Raw genomic sequence first — 15,921 nt, forward strand, 5'->3', positions numbered from 1 at the left:
TTGTGGATATGAAACAAAAGGAGAGAGAGAGTCAATACTTTAAAAAGAAACACACACACAGAAACACTAGAACAGTTTTTTTTGTTCATGACAACGAGCTATCGCTGTGACTGTGTTCCTCACGCTGTGTGTAAAGCTGCAGGTTGCTCTTGTTTTGTTTGTTTCCTGTTCCTGACTCACAGACACTCGCAGTGAGTTGAAGCTGTGTAAAAACGGAGAGGGAACGGTTAAGCATACCATAGCATAAACTAAAAACAATCGCTATTAGTAATAAATAGTAAGCTAATTCTGAATAAATACGTCATCAGAGGAAACAAAAAGTTATTTCCTAATTGTATTATTTTAGTTTTATTAATATAAAAATTATACACTTTCTACAATGTTTTGTAAAGAAAAAAAAATTGAACAGGACCGGATGGGATTCGATCTGGTGTCAAAACAGTATAAGAATTACTAGTCCGTCACTCTACCCACTTGACCACACAGATTTTCTTTTGTTGCCTATCATTTTCTTAAGAAATAAATGCTCATGGCTATAGAGCATGTCACTTCCAAACTTAAGACAACATTTTTTCTCTTTGTTTATATATTTCCGTATAACATCTTGCTTACAGAAGCTAATTTATATTTGGCAGACAATTTACACCCTAGATTTAAGCCAATAAATGCAATATTTTACTCCAATTTCTAGTTCCTTGGTTCAGCTTTTCTCCTACCAATCTTGTTATTCCCTCTGCAATCGTGCTGTGCTACTCCAAAAATTCCCTCGAAAACATTATTGCCAGTATACACAAAACCGAACATAATTTTGTTTTTTGCTTATATTTTTATTATTTTATTATATTTTTCTGAAATATCTCCTTAGATGGGTTGCTTTCTATTATCTCCACGTACTAATAACTGAATTTTACCAATAAACATATGGAAAATGGAATAATTGCGAAAAATTGTGAGTTACAGTACACGCGCAATATTTTTTGCGCATGGGAGTACATAATATTAACAATATGCTATATTTAAGAGTAATATTAACACATTTCATAAAACTAATGATTTATTTCTTTTTTCTCTTCATTACAACATATCCAAATTGAATTCAAATTAAATGAAATATTTCAGTTTAACGTCTCACAATTATGCCCTTCAAGTTAAAGGAGACGGAAGGAGGAGGATGCAATGAAAACAAAAATAACGAAAAAACTAGATAAATCTGTCTTTCTGCGAAAACTACTGAAGAATCAGTAAGCAAGAAGGTGAAAATTGCAACATCGCTTTCTTTTTCAGCAGGTTAACTGGCAGGCCACCCTCAACTGGAAGGACATGTTAAATTATCCCTCCCATGTAAGAAAGAAACACGCAGTTTCCTTCAATGGTATTCCGCTTCCTTTGTAGCTGCCTGGGGACGATTTGAGCGATTTTACTATATGACAAGTTACGAAGTTTTTTTGGAGGAGGAGGAGTCCGGATCCGATGTCCCCTCTCCACCGCGTAGGTGCACCCCCGGGTTCAAGTTTAATGTATAGACTTGGAGCTGAACTACTCCAAAGAAAGAAGTTCTGAATTTTTTTATAAACACCTCTCTCGGTCTTACAGGTTTCGCATTAACTCATATTGGAAGCAACAGATACTTTAAAGGAGGTAATTCAGTCTGAAAATCTTGATTGTAAAATAAAAATATTGAAATTACTTTAACTAAAATGTCGAATTTACTGTATTATAATGTATATTTACAGTGTACAGATATTCTACACTGCCAAATTGGATAGTGTACTTGCTTAAAAGTATAGCACTGTGTTATTCCTCTTTCTTTTGTAATGTAATTATGGATATTAGACATCGGAAATCGGATAATCGGCGATATCGAACTGATTTTCCATTTCCCTTTTCATCCATTAATGAATTATCGACAATATCGAACCGATTTTTCCATTCCGCTTTATATTTATTAACAGAGACAATCGGCAATATCGAACCAAATTTACATTCCCCTTTTTATCCATTAATGGATAATCGGCAGTATCGAAACTATTTTCGATGCTCGTTTTTATCCATCAATGAACAATCGACAATAGCGAACGGATTTTCCAATCCACTTTTTATCCATTAACCAGGGCTCATAGCGAGTCACTTTTTTTTTTTTTAACTAAAAGTTACTTTTTTTTTTTTCAAGTTGGTCACTAAAAGTTACGTTTTTGGGAGTTAAAATGACTTTTTCGTGTGATTTATGTTTTGCATTGGCAGTTTTCTAAGAAAAATATAAAAATAAATGGAAAAAAGCCAGAAATTTGTTACTCACTACTCTTCTGAAAGCTTCAGTACTTGCTGCCACATGTGAAACAGTCAGCTTTATTCTCACTTCAGACTTTTATTCTTTCTAAAGCACAGTGGATGGTTGGTGGATACTTAAGCTCTCAAGGTGGGGTTGAGAACCCTTTTGTGTCTATTCTTTCTTCTATCATAATAGTCTTTTAGTTTTCGCTCGTAAAAGTTAACGCTCCGCTCATCGTTGTGTGTGTGTATTTGTGTGGTTCATCATGTTCGTTTTGCGTTATGCTTCTTGTACGTTCTTCTTACGAGTAGGTGATGAATATTTCATGACTTTGAGAACTCTCAATGCTAAGTTAAATATAATGTCTGGAATGCAGAAATTCGGAAATAGGCCAGAACTGGTTCCACTTACTCAGAAGCTTCTTACATCTGCTAAGTCTGCTTACCGTAACTACAAAGCATACTTAGATAACCTAAGAAAGGAGGAAGCTCAAAAAGAAGTAAAGAAGAAAAGATGAATCAAAATAACAAACAGAGAGGTGATAGAGAAATTGACAAAGAAAAGGGGTATGATGAGATTTTGGTCACTTTTCAACTATTTACAAGAGACCTGACCACTATGAGTCCTGATTAACGGATAATCGGCAATATTGAACCGATTTTCTGTTCCTCTTTATCCATTAACAGACAATCGACAATATCGAACGGATTTTCCAATTCCCTTTTTGTCCATTAAAATGAGGGATGATTAGTGTAATTTTGTACCGTTAGCGTCCCACATACCGACAAAATATTATAATTTTATTTAGTTAAAATTAATAAATGTTTATAATGTGTCCTAATTTTGAATACTCATTTAACAACAATAAAAGTAAAACTTAATCTATTACAGAAAGTCGGGATCTCCAAGGAATGTTTAAGAAAGAGTCCACAATGTTTGGTTATATTGCCAGCGACTATTGAACAACACACGCTCTGCCTTAAAGAATGCGGGATTTCTGATGTAACCGCCCAAATGTTGACGAAGTAAGTATTTAGAATAAACAGGAATACAGATGAAATTGCAATATAATGTAGGGTAGAACAAAGGATTCCCGAAGCGGGAAGGAGTAGATATTGTCTATTATAAAATGTGAAAACAATTATATGTACTGTGGCCTATAATTATGTACACTCATGTCCAAAATGATTGTTGCATATCTATAACTCTCTTCTCGTAAGAATATAATTTGATGATGATTTTGCAGGGTATTTTTAATACTGATACTATGTGTATAATCGGGAAATGTATATTTGTAGTAAATTTCATAGCAAAACAATTATAAATACGAAAATTAGAATGAGTAAAACAAAATGTTGCTAAATGGAGAAGAAAGTTTTATTTTCGTTTTATTGTTCTTATTTACTGCTCTTTTGACATGAAATTTGCCATATACATGTCTTTGCCGATTGTACACATACGTTGCTAAATGAACAAGAAAATTGTATTTTCGTTTTATTGTTCTTATTTACTAATCTTTTGACATGAAATTTGCCATATACATGTCTTTGCCGATTGTACACATACTAACATTATAAGAAATAACGGGCGAATTCGTTATAAAATTATATTCCTACAACAACATATTTATAGACATGCGACAATAATTTTGGACATGAGTGTACGTTTGAAATGCCATGGTTAAGAAACTTCTTTTCTCTTGAAGTATATAACAGATTCATTAAAAAAAGGAAATTAGTCAAGATGAAACATATCAATGAGTGATGAAAATATAAATTGAAAGTGGAATTACTTCAGATAAAATTATGAACAAGTTTTCACTTTAACATCTCTTCCTGAAACACGGCGAGAAGTAATTCTAGAATGAATAGATGTAAGAGCAAAGTACATGTTTAAATATAGATGTTAGTGTACGATAGAGGCTAATCCATTTCTAACCGAACAACTTGCAGAACTCGGTTTGACAGAGCAATAAAATTGTGTAAACGCGCGTAACATCTTCCCTGTTGTGTAGCAGAATGAAGGTGCTGTAGTGATGAAGATGCTGCCGAAAAAAAGTTGCTTTTGGGAAGGGTACATACAACATTGCTCTTTCCCATGCAAACATTAGCATTTCCTTCATAGTAGAACAGTGCCGAAACAGTGAGTTTGTGGTAAGTCGGGGCACTGTTACTATTACAATTAACCCTTATGCGTAGCAGCCTCTTCCACAAGTCATATCACGAACAAAATCGCATCCAAAAAGTGCGTCAACGAAACTCATTAAGTTCTGTATTAAAGAAGACTCGGGTTATGGCGGCCCGTGAGCGTGTTATGGCCAAACGGTTATATGTGGCCCAGACAACCATACATTACCACGCTTGTTGTGGTCAAACGATTACATATGGCCTAGGTCAAACGATTGCAATCCATTACCATAATGTGTTATGGCCAAAGAACTACATGTGGTCCCAGCAAAAATCCATTACTACAGCGTATTATGATAAAACGATTACATGTGGTCCAGGCAACAATCCATTAGTACAGCGTGTTATGGCCAAACGATTACATGAGACTCGGGCACCAATCTATTACCACTGTGTTATGGCCAAACGATTGCATATGGCCCAGGAACCAATCTCTTACCACAATCCATTACCATAGCGTGTTATGTCCAAACGATTATATGCAGCCCAGGCAACAATCCATTAGTACAGCGTGTTATGGCCAAACGATTACATGAGACTCGGGCACCAATCTATTACCACTGTGTTATGGCCAAACAATTGCATATGGCCCAGGAACCACTCTATTACCACAATCCATTACCATAGCGTGTTATGTCCAAACGATTACATGCGGCCCAGGCAACAATCCATTTACACAGCGTGTCATGGCCTAACAGTTACATGTTACTCAATTAACAGTGAATCGTGCAGTGCATCATAGATTGAGGCTGCAAAATGTGTGCAAGGCACTGCCATCTAACTAGTGACCGCGGGATTTTTTTTTTTGGAAAAATGGACGAAGCATAAATCTATCGAAATGACTATGAAAAAGTTCGAGACATCGCTTAAGAGAAGACATATTCATGAAAAAGATCAATGTATCTTTGTGCATTAATGGAAAGAAAGTTTTATAGTTGTAATTGGCTCTTGTTACAGAGAGACGCTCTGAAAAATATCAAAATCATCGGTGATTGTTACCAAGAACATGTCCCATATCTTGTTTATACAACCCTGATATCAACTTTGTATGGCAGCGATGCCTATTGTATGGAACTGCATTAGAACAAAGCTTCGAGTTACACGGCCGAAACGTGGCTGGTCTTCTACCGACTCATGGCAACTGCAACGGATATTCATGTTACTCCGTTCAAGGATATTCCCGTTAAGAGTTCAAATGCTGGTTACATGGGTTACCCAGGCCCGTATTTATATATTGTGCGCTCCTGTGCTCTAAATAATTTGACGCCCCCTCCCCCGAAAACCACCTATATTAGAGTTTAATTCACAGTTTTCGGGGTTGCTGAGATGAATAGTGACAGTTTTAAAACAATTCCACTTCAAGGTCATACTCCAGTCCCCAGAGAGGGGTCGAGATTTTAAAAGTAATCGAAAACGACAGATATTAGTATTGAATTCATAGTTTTCGAGGTCGCTGAGTTTAACGGTATCAGTTTTCATGATGTTCAAGTTCATCCTCAACCCTTGGAATGGGGGTGGGAAAGGATGACTTTTTAAAAATAATTTGATAAGCTAGCTAATTAGTAATTACTATAATTTGAGCGAATGAAATACATGAACATATTTTCTTGCGCTTGCGCCGGACTCTGCGGGCTGCTAGCTTTAAATATTACTTTATTGTGAATTTTTTTAAAAAAATCAAAATTTTGCCGCCCCTTAAATTGAGCCACCCTGTGCTCGAGCACAGAATAGCACTTACCTAAATACGAGCCTGGGGTTACCGTGGTTTTGGACTCACCAAACGTTACCTTACATCACTTCGTATTCGCAGGATAAATGGCCTCTGAAAAACCTGTGTGCATGAGTAGGACAATATATCCCCTGGTAAAGCCACAATAGAGCTGCAATATCGTGCAATGATGGTCCATACCGTGACTCTCACGTAGACTGTGATTCATGGTGGCGGGGTGGAATATCTTAGGCAGACAAGAACTTCAATTTGTTCGGGTGGAAACAGATCAGCCTCTATACACAAGTTTTAATGTGTTTGTGAATATTTAGAATAGAGAGTTTATGTAGCCAAAAAGATCGTGGAAGAATAATGTTAACATTGTTTTATTTTCCTCAGTTACTTGAAGATTGTCAACATGAAGATTAGTTTATTGAAAGCGCACGGCGTCCTTCCTTCAGGAACCAAAGTGACTGAGAATTTGTTAGATTGTTTGGAGGCTCCAGATGAGGTGAGACAGAAAGTAGAAGCCGAGATTCCTAAACCTGACGAAGTGACCATAGCGCATACGCAACAAACTGTGCTTCGGCATTTTCTCATATGGCGACTGGATGCTACTGCTGAGGAAATTGATCGGATGTTCAAGACCTATCAGAGGCTTAAACATAAGAGTTTTACTTTAATGAAGGAAAGTTTGTCTATTTTAGAGAAGGAGCTTGGATTTTCAAGAGAAAGAGTAAGTGTCCTGTTTATCTTAAGAATTGACAAAGAACAAAAAAAAAAACAAATTGCCATAAACTTTTGACTCGACCATCTCTAGGAGGGGCACGGTGTCTCAGAGGTAGAGCGTTTACTTCTGGTGCGTGGGGTCCCTTGTTTGATCGTCGTCCAAATAAGTTTTTGGTGGACAACATCGTGTCCATGAGTTATCTCAGAGTACTCTCGTTTCCTACCAATTACCATTACATCAATTGTTCCATCATCATTCACTTGCATGAGTTTTCTCAGAGTACTCTCGTTTCCTACCAATTACCATTACATCAATTGTTGCATCATCATTCACTTGCATGAGTTTTCTCAGAGTACTCTCGTTTCCTACCAATTACCATTACATCAATTGTTGCATCATCATTCACTTGCATGAGTTTTCTCAGAGTACTCTCGTTTCCTACCAATTACCATTACATCAATTGTTGCATCATCATTCACTTGCATGAGTTTTCTCAGAGTACTCTCGTTTCCTACCAATTACCATTACATCAATTGTTGCATCATCATTCACTTGCATGAGTTTTCTCAGAGTACTCTCGTTTCCTACCAATTACCATTACATCAATTGTTGCATCATCATTCACTTGCATGAGTTTTCTCAGAGTACTCTCGTTTCCTACCAATTACCAATACATCAATTGTTGCAGCATCATTCACTTGCATGAGTTTTCTCAGAGTACTCTCGTTTCCTACCAATTACCATTACATCAATTGTTGCATCATCATTCACTTGCATGAGTTTTCTCAGAGTACTCTCGTTTCCTACCAATTACCATTACATCAATTGTTGCAGCATCATTCACTTGCATGAGTTTTCTCAGAGTACTCTCGTTTCCTACCAATTACCATTACATCAATTGTTGCAGCATCATTCACTTGCATGAGTTTTCTCAGAGTACTCTCGTTTCCTACCAATTACCATTACATCAATTGTTCCATCATCATTCACTTGCATGAGTTTTCTCAGAGTACTCTCGTTTCCTACCAATTACCATTACATCAATTGTTCCATCATCATTCACTTGCATGAGTTTTCTCAGAGTACTCTCGTTTCCTACCAATTACCATTACATCAATTGTTCCATCATCATTCACTTGCATGAGTATTCTCAGAGTACTCTCGTTTCCTACCAATTACCATTACATCAATTGTTCCATCATCATTCACTTGCATGAGTTTTCTCAGAGTACTCTCGTTTCCTACCAATTACCAATACATCAATTGCTCCATCATCATTCACTTGCTTTAATCATCTGTCTCCCTTAACCCAAGAGACATAAATGTGGGACGTTGTACTGAGAGATTTCATTTCATTTCATTATCGACCATCTCCAGCAGGTGAGAGCACGTATTTCCGTAACCTTTTAATATATTTTGTATGGTGCAACAATATTCACAATACTTAAATCAAATTCAAGAGATGAAATATTCGAACTTTGTCCGAAAACAAGTTGAATAAATAACCGGAGGATAATTTGTGAAGTTTTAACTTTTATATATATATATATATTTGTAAAGGTCATTTAATTTTACTTTTCAGTAGCATACTTCCAATAAACTCTGGTAAATACAGTAGAGAGAATGACGCGAAAATTTCCATGTGGTATAGGGGACACGGTGGCTCAGTGGTAGAGTGCTTACCTAGGTCGATCTTCGGCCAAGTAAGTTTGTAGTGAATAACATCGTGTCCGTGGGTTTTCTCGGGGTACTCGCGTCTCCTCCTACTTTGTCATTCCAATTCCTCCATTTAAAAATAGTCTTTCTGAAATACAGGCTTAGACTCGAATTGTTCCACTTTAATATTAAAAAATCTCGTACTGGATATAGAAGGTATTACACAAATCTTACTGGATATAGAAGGTATTACACAAATTCTTACTGGATATAGAAGGTATTACACAAATTCTTACTGGATATAGAAGGTATTACTCAAATTCTTACTGGATGTAGAAGGTATTACACAAATTCTTACTAGATATAGAAGGTACTATACAAATTCTCACTGCATATAGAAAATATTACACAAATTCTTACTGGATATAGAAGGTATTACTCAAATTCTTACTGGATATAGAATTTATTACTCAAATTCTTACTGGATATAGAAGGTATTACTCAAATTCTTACTGGATATAGAATTTATTACTCAAATTCTTACTGGATATAGAAGGTATTACTCAAATTCTTACTGGATATAGAAGGTATTACACAAATTCTTACTGGATATAGAAGGTATTACTCAAATTCTTACTGGATATAGAAGGTATTACTCAAATTCTTACTGGATATAGAAGGTATTACTCAAATTCTTACTGGATATAGAATTTATTACTCAAAATCTTACTGGATATAGAAGGTATTACACAAATTCTTACTGAATATAGAAGGTATTACTCAAATTCTTACTGGATATAAAAGATATTACACAAATTCTTACTGGATATAGAAGGTATTACTCAAATTCTTACTGGATATAGAATTTATTACTCAAATTCTTACTGGATATAGAAGGTATTACTCAAATTCTTACTGGATATAGAATTTATTACTCAAATTCTTACTGGATATAGAAGGTATTACTCAAATTCTTACTGGATGTAGAAGGTATTACACAAATTCTTACTAGATATAGAAGGTACTATACAAATTCTCACTGCATATAGAAGATATTACACAAATTCTTACTGGATATAGAAGGTATTACTCAAATTCTTACTGGATATAGAATTTATTACTCAAATTCTTACTGGATATAGAAGGTATTACTCAAATTCTTACTGGATATAGAATTTATTACTCAAATTCTTACTGGATATAGAAGGTATTACTCAAATTCTTACTGGATATAAAATTTACTACTCAAATTCTTACTGGATATAGAATGTATTACTCAAATTCTTACTGGATATAGAAGGTATTACTCAAATTCTTACTGGATATAGAAGGTATTACTCAAATTCTTACTGGATATAGAATTTATTACTCAAATTCTTACTGGATATAGAAGGTATTACACAAATTCTTACTGAATATAGAAGGTATTACTCAAATTCTTACTGGATATAAAAGATATTACACAAATTCTTACTGGATATAGAAGGTATTACTCAAATTCTTACTGGATATAGAATTTATTACTCAAATTCTTACTGGATGTAGAAGGTATTACTCAAATTCTTACTGGATATAGAATTTATTACTCAAATTCTTACTGGATATAGAAGGTATTACTCAAATTCTTACTGGATGTAGAAGGTATTACACAAATTCTTACTAGATATAGAAGGTACTATACAAATTCTCACTGCATATAGAAGATATTACACAAATTCTTACTGGATATAGAAGGTATTACTCAAATTCTTACTGGATATAGAATTTATTACTCAAATTCTTACTGGATATAGAAGGTATTACTCAAATTCTTACTGGATATAGAATTTATTACTCAAATTCTTACTGGATATAGAAGGTATTACTCAAATTCTTACTGGATATAGAATTTATTACTCAAATTCTTACTGGATATAGAAGGTATTACTCAAATTCTTACTGGATGTAGAAGGTATTACACAAATTCTTACTAGATATAGAAGGTACTATACAAATTCTCACTGCATATAGAAGATATTACACAAATTCTTACTGGATATAGAAGGTATTACTCAAATTCTTACTGGATATAGAATTTATTACTCAAATTCTTACTGGATATAGAAGATATTACACAAATTCTTACTGGATATAGAAGGTATTACTCAAATTCTTACTGGATATAGAATTTATTACTCAAATTCTTACTGGATATAGAAGGTATTACTCAAATTCTTACTGGATATAGAATTTATTACTCAAATTCTTACTGGATATAGAAGGTATTACTCAAATTCTTACTGGATGTAGAAGGTATTACACAAATTCTTACTAGATATAGAAGGTACTATACAAATTCTCACTGCATATAGAAGATATTACACAAATTCTTACTGGATATAGAAGGTATTACTCAAATTCTTACTGGATATAGAATTTATTACTCAAATTCTTACTGGATATAGAAGGTATTACTCAAATTCTTTCTGGATATAGAAGGTATTACACAAATTCTAAGAAAATGCTGGAGCATGATTACATTGGCATGAGAAGAGAAGTGTCACAATTAGAATAAAAGAATCTACAGATTGTATATATCAATTCTTTTAAAGCAGTGTTAGAAAAAGGACATAAAATTGGCAGGATTGAGTATAGGGCACAGCGGCTTAGTGGTAGCGCACTCATTTCTAGCGCTAAGGGATTCCTGGTTCAATTCCAGGACAAGTGAATTTGTGGTGGGAAACATCGTATTTGTAGGTTTTCTTGGGATTCTCCCGTTTCCTTCCATTTAGCGTTCGCACCTTTAGCGTGGGAGACCCGGGTTCGATTCCCGGCGGGAGCTCATGTGGTTCGGATTCCACGTTAATCAGTAGGTCCACGTCTCATATAGTCTCGTTGCTGAACGGGACGTTAAACAAAATCAATCAATCAACCGTTTCCTTCTACATTCTCATTCCACCATTCTTTCATAATTATTCATTTTCTTCAACCATACTTCTTCTTCAGCCAAAAAAGTACAACATTGGCCTGTTTTTTCTTTCTTCAGGATTGAGGTATTCCAAAAATCTAAAAAACACACTTCAACCATTTCATATAAAAATAAGGAAAGACGCTTGTTTATTTAAATCAAGTCAATGTGTACATAACATAATTCACAATTTTTCGAGTATTTGATTTTGAGTTTAACGTCTCGTTCAGCAGCGAGGCTCTACGAGACGTAGATCTACTGACTAACGTGGAATATCCGAACTACATAAGCTCCCGCCGGCAATCGAACACGGGTCCCCCCCACACCAAAAGGCGCGTATGCTAACCACTTAGCCACGAATGAGTTCTAATTTTTCGAATAATTATCAATGGTAATTTTTAGTGATACCAATGTAAATTTTTCGATTGCAGGTGTTCTGCTTTGTTTTTGGCATTCATTCATTTGTTACCAAAATAATAGCGTAATGTGTTGAAGACAATGCAGTTTTACTCATCATAATTGATGCATATGAAGATTTTTTAAAACCCTGGATTGGTATACGTCTCTGTTGTCACACTGTTAGTATACGTGTGAGCCCCTATTTTCTTTTGTTTTTGGTATTGTTGTTAGCTCCTGTCAACCATGGTGTTCACACAAAGATATGAGAACCATTAATAATGCAACAAAAACGTATTTTAACAATATTGCTTTGTTTTATAATGTTGTAATCATGAGAAATGGTGTTACCATATACTTAGAATCTCAAAAAGTCACATAATTTTTCAGATACCGATATATCAACTTAACAGCTCATATTCAATCAAAAAATTAGTCAACATAACATACGGTAGTCCAGCATTTTTCTTTAATAAAACTAAATAATTATTTTTGTCATTAAATATACTCAGGTTCATATTTTAATGTTTAGATGTTACAAACACAAGTAGTTTTATTGTAATGGAAAATATTACTTGCGTTGTATTGCCCAAATGGTTTTGTCTGTATAAAGAATTTAACATATTTGTAGTTAACACAGTGAATATATAAGTACAGGTAAGTAAACGCTTTGTTGCTACATAGAAGAAAATAGAATAAGTAGTCACTAAGGTGCAATTACATACAAAAATCGTAGTTTAAGCACAGTACTTAAATCCACTGAAAATGATACATTATACTTTACTGACTTCATCTAGCCATGCAAGGATTTCCTTTTGATTACCCATGTTACACGAAAGTGCAAAATTACACAAGTGTATAACAAACTGAGAGTCTAGAAAAAAAAATATTATCGTCGTTGTATACGCGTGAGCGCCACGCTCACATTCACGGCATGTTATTTTTTTAACAATGCTTTTAACTTCAAGGTTGCGCCATCACAGTAGCTAAAAAGACAGCTAGTGATAATTTCTCCATGCTGCTGTTAGTAATATAAGAGAAATGAACGAGTTCCCCCACAAGTGAGCGCCGCGCTCACACGTATAGCAATCCAGGGTTAAAGGATTTTCTCGTTCACAGAAACAACTTTTTATTTTTACTTTCTTTTTCGACGGGAACGCGGTGGCTCAGTGGTAGAGCGTTCACCTCCGGTGCTTGGGGTCCCTGGATCGATCCCAGCTCGCGCCGTGTGGACTTTGTGGTGCACAAACACCGTGCTCGTGGGTTTTCTCGGGGTTCTCCCGTTTCCTCTCATTTTCTTCATTCCACCATTTCATTCATTTCTCAAAATCACCGTCTCCTTTAGCCTAACCGGCATAACCGTGGGACGTAAAACAAAGATTTCATTTCATTTTTTTTCTTTTTCGACGACGATAGCAGTCAGTCATGAAATGTATACGCGCAGTTAGTTCTATCAATAGAATATAGATTTTTTCTTTCGTGTTATGGATCCTATGTATATTTCAAGATTAGTTTTAGTTATTATACTTTGCTAATGCTTCATATTTTTTTTTTCCACAGATAAAGAAGAACGGCTTCCTGCTCCATAGTCATCCGGTGAATACTCGGAACACTTTGCAGAAAGTGAAGCAGTTAGGAGGCCTACCAGTCCGAGAGGTATTTCATTCGTATCCCAAGATCCTTATGACGGCCACGGATACACTACTAAAAACATCAGAAGTCTTGAAGGAATTCGGAATTCCCAACAGTGCAATACAAAGGTGTTTCCATATATTTACTTTATCTTCAGACAGTGTACGGGATCGCTTGAACGCGATTAAGAGGACGCCAGAGCTAAGTCCGTTTATGTACCATCCCCGAGTTCTTCGATTAATATTTTATCATAAGCAAGCGTGTATTAGATTACAATATCTAAGAAATGTTCAGATGAAGTGCATTACTTTGCATGTTTTATCAGGGCCGCAATCGAGTTTTGAAAAATTTGTGAATGAAGGCGGGGAGAAAACTAGAGGACGCGATGTGATTCATTATATATCATCAGTTTTGTTCTGCTCAAAAAAAGAAGTACGAGAAGAATTGTTAAAACATCCTTATTGGTGTAGCATCCCTGCAGTTCAGGTAAAAGAAACATTGCAATTTCTGTTTACGTGTGGTTTTACTAGAAAGCAAATTCTGAATTCTTTGCAGTTGCTTTTGTATCCAAAGTTGAAAGTAGAACGCCAGTTGCAGGAGATGCCTTATCAGGAAGAGCTGCAGCCATACGATGAGTGGAAAGACAAGGAGTACATATTATCATTATGTGTATACCTAATAGAAAAGGAGCATCATTTTTCGGGTGATGGGGTGTGGACGTATCCTGATAAAAGTTCGCATCCATTCGTAGAATCTGATGTTCCGTTGTCAGTTTCAAATAATCTTTAAGACTGTCTTGGTGAGTCGCACTTTTTTTTAAATATCCTGTAATACGAGGGTCATTTCAAAAGTTCTGCGCACTGGAAGATATTATGGAAGTAAATAATTTATTGTACAAAATATCTTTACAGGCCTTCAATATAATCTCCATTTTTGCATATGACAGCTTCCCAGCGTTTTGTCAAAGTGTGTTTTCCGGAGATCACTCGGATCATCTCACAGAAACTTTTCCATTGTGACGACTGATACTTTAGTTCTGGTTCGTAATCTCCTATCCAGGTGTCATCAATTACACCAATCCGTAGAAACTGATTTCCTTTGTTCGGTACGGTTGAAGCAATTCTTTTGGTACATGCTTTCTGCTTTTCACTCAGATCATGCGGAACCCATCTGGCAGCGATTTTTCTGATCTTTAACTTTTCAGTAATAATTCTGTAAACTGAAGTGACAGACATTCTGGCATCATATGTAATTTCCTCACATGTTCTTCGTCGATTCTCTCTCAAAATGTCATTCAGAATAATCTCAGTGGTGTAGTCTGTTACATTTGATGGTCTTCTACTTCTTGGGTTGTCCGCAGTGCTTATACGACCTTCACGGAAACTAGCTGACCATCGTGATACAGTGCTACGATACACTACACTATCTCCATAAACTTCTCGCAAAGCATTGTAAATTTCAGTTGGGTTCTTTCCACATAGAGTTTCGCTTTTGATATAGGAACACTGGCCACTATGTGTAATCCGATCTGAGTCAAGTTCACCTTCCATTTTAACACTGAATTTCTCACAACACATCCACACAAACCAGCAAACACAGACACAACCGTCAAGCCCAAACTTTGACTTACAACTGATATGAACTTGATCACACCACTCGAACGGTCGCGCATGCGCTGTGTGCAAGACTTTTGAAATGACCCTCGTATGAACATATCAGCAACTGGTTGGAGTTAACTACAGATAGGGTGTTCTTTTGCACTTCATACACAACATTCATTTCATTCGAGTAATGAGTTTAGAGATGTAAGCGTTAAATAATGTTTTAGCAGTTAGATCATGGTCTTGATTTAAAAATGATCTTATAATCTGTGCTGACATTCGTAAGTAGAGTTGTATCTCGTAAAGAAGAAACTTATTTATTAAGTTCCTTACTACTAATATTGAATGAACAAACGCGACAGCGTTATAAAAGAAAGAAAAAAAAATCCTGTAATATTGAGAGTACAAGATCTCCACTCGTCCTTCGAACAAGGAAGAAATATGGATGTACTGTGTTCGAGTTATTTATAATATCCATGTTTTGTCACTGCTGATCGTAAAAAGTAAGGTTTTCCAAATGTTTCATCTCTCTCTCGGTTGTATTACGTCAATTTGTTTCTTTATTATGTTTATCTTCAAATATATTAGAAGATGAGTAACTTAGCATTTACACAACACATCATTCCATTGAAAATATTAACTTAAATATTACATCCTTAAGATGTCCTCCGTTTGGCTGCACACACTCAGTAAACCGATCGTGAACAATGCTTGTGATCCTATGTAACTGTAATGTTAATCTATCGCCACCAGATGCTGCGAGAGAGGGACTCGTTCTACACGTCTGATCTTTGGA

At 35.4% G+C, this 15,921-nt stretch overlaps 2 protein-coding genes across 2 annotated transcripts in view; one reads left to right on the forward strand and one right to left on the reverse strand.

Moving 5' to 3' along the window:
• The window catches only part of LOC145693673 (transcription termination factor 5, mitochondrial-like), a 44,239-nt gene extending 29,502 nt beyond the window's left edge, over nucleotides 1-14,737 (forward strand). Inside the window, exons 4-6 of the mRNA XM_081769913.1 lie at nucleotides 3,161-3,294; nucleotides 6,563-6,899; nucleotides 13,453-14,737. Of these exons, the coding sequence (XP_081626039.1) occupies nucleotides 3,161-3,294; nucleotides 6,563-6,899; nucleotides 13,453-14,313 (1,332 nt within the window). The 3' untranslated portion in view covers nucleotides 14,314-14,737. The remainder of the gene's footprint in view (nucleotides 1-3,160; nucleotides 3,295-6,562; nucleotides 6,900-13,452) is intronic.
• Nucleotides 14,430-15,074, reverse strand: LOC145692600 (protein GVQW3-like). The gene has a single exon (XM_081767920.1). It carries the CDS (start codon nucleotides 15,072-15,074, stop codon nucleotides 14,430-14,432), a length of 645 nt encoding a protein of 214 aa, XP_081624046.1.
• Between the last annotated feature and the right edge of the window lie 847 nt (nucleotides 15,075-15,921).

This window comes from Thermobia domestica, chromosome 8 (assembly GCF_964235325.1).
Source record: "Thermobia domestica chromosome 8, izTheDome1.hap1.1, whole genome shotgun sequence".
NCBI lineage: Eukaryota > Metazoa > Arthropoda > Insecta > Zygentoma > Lepismatidae > Thermobia > Thermobia domestica.

Excerpts from the sequence above, each read along its gene's own strand:
- LOC145692600 (XM_081767920.1), bottom strand. The coding sequence starts at position 15,074 with ATGGAAGGTGAACTTGACTCAGATCGGATTACACATAGTGGCCAGTGT.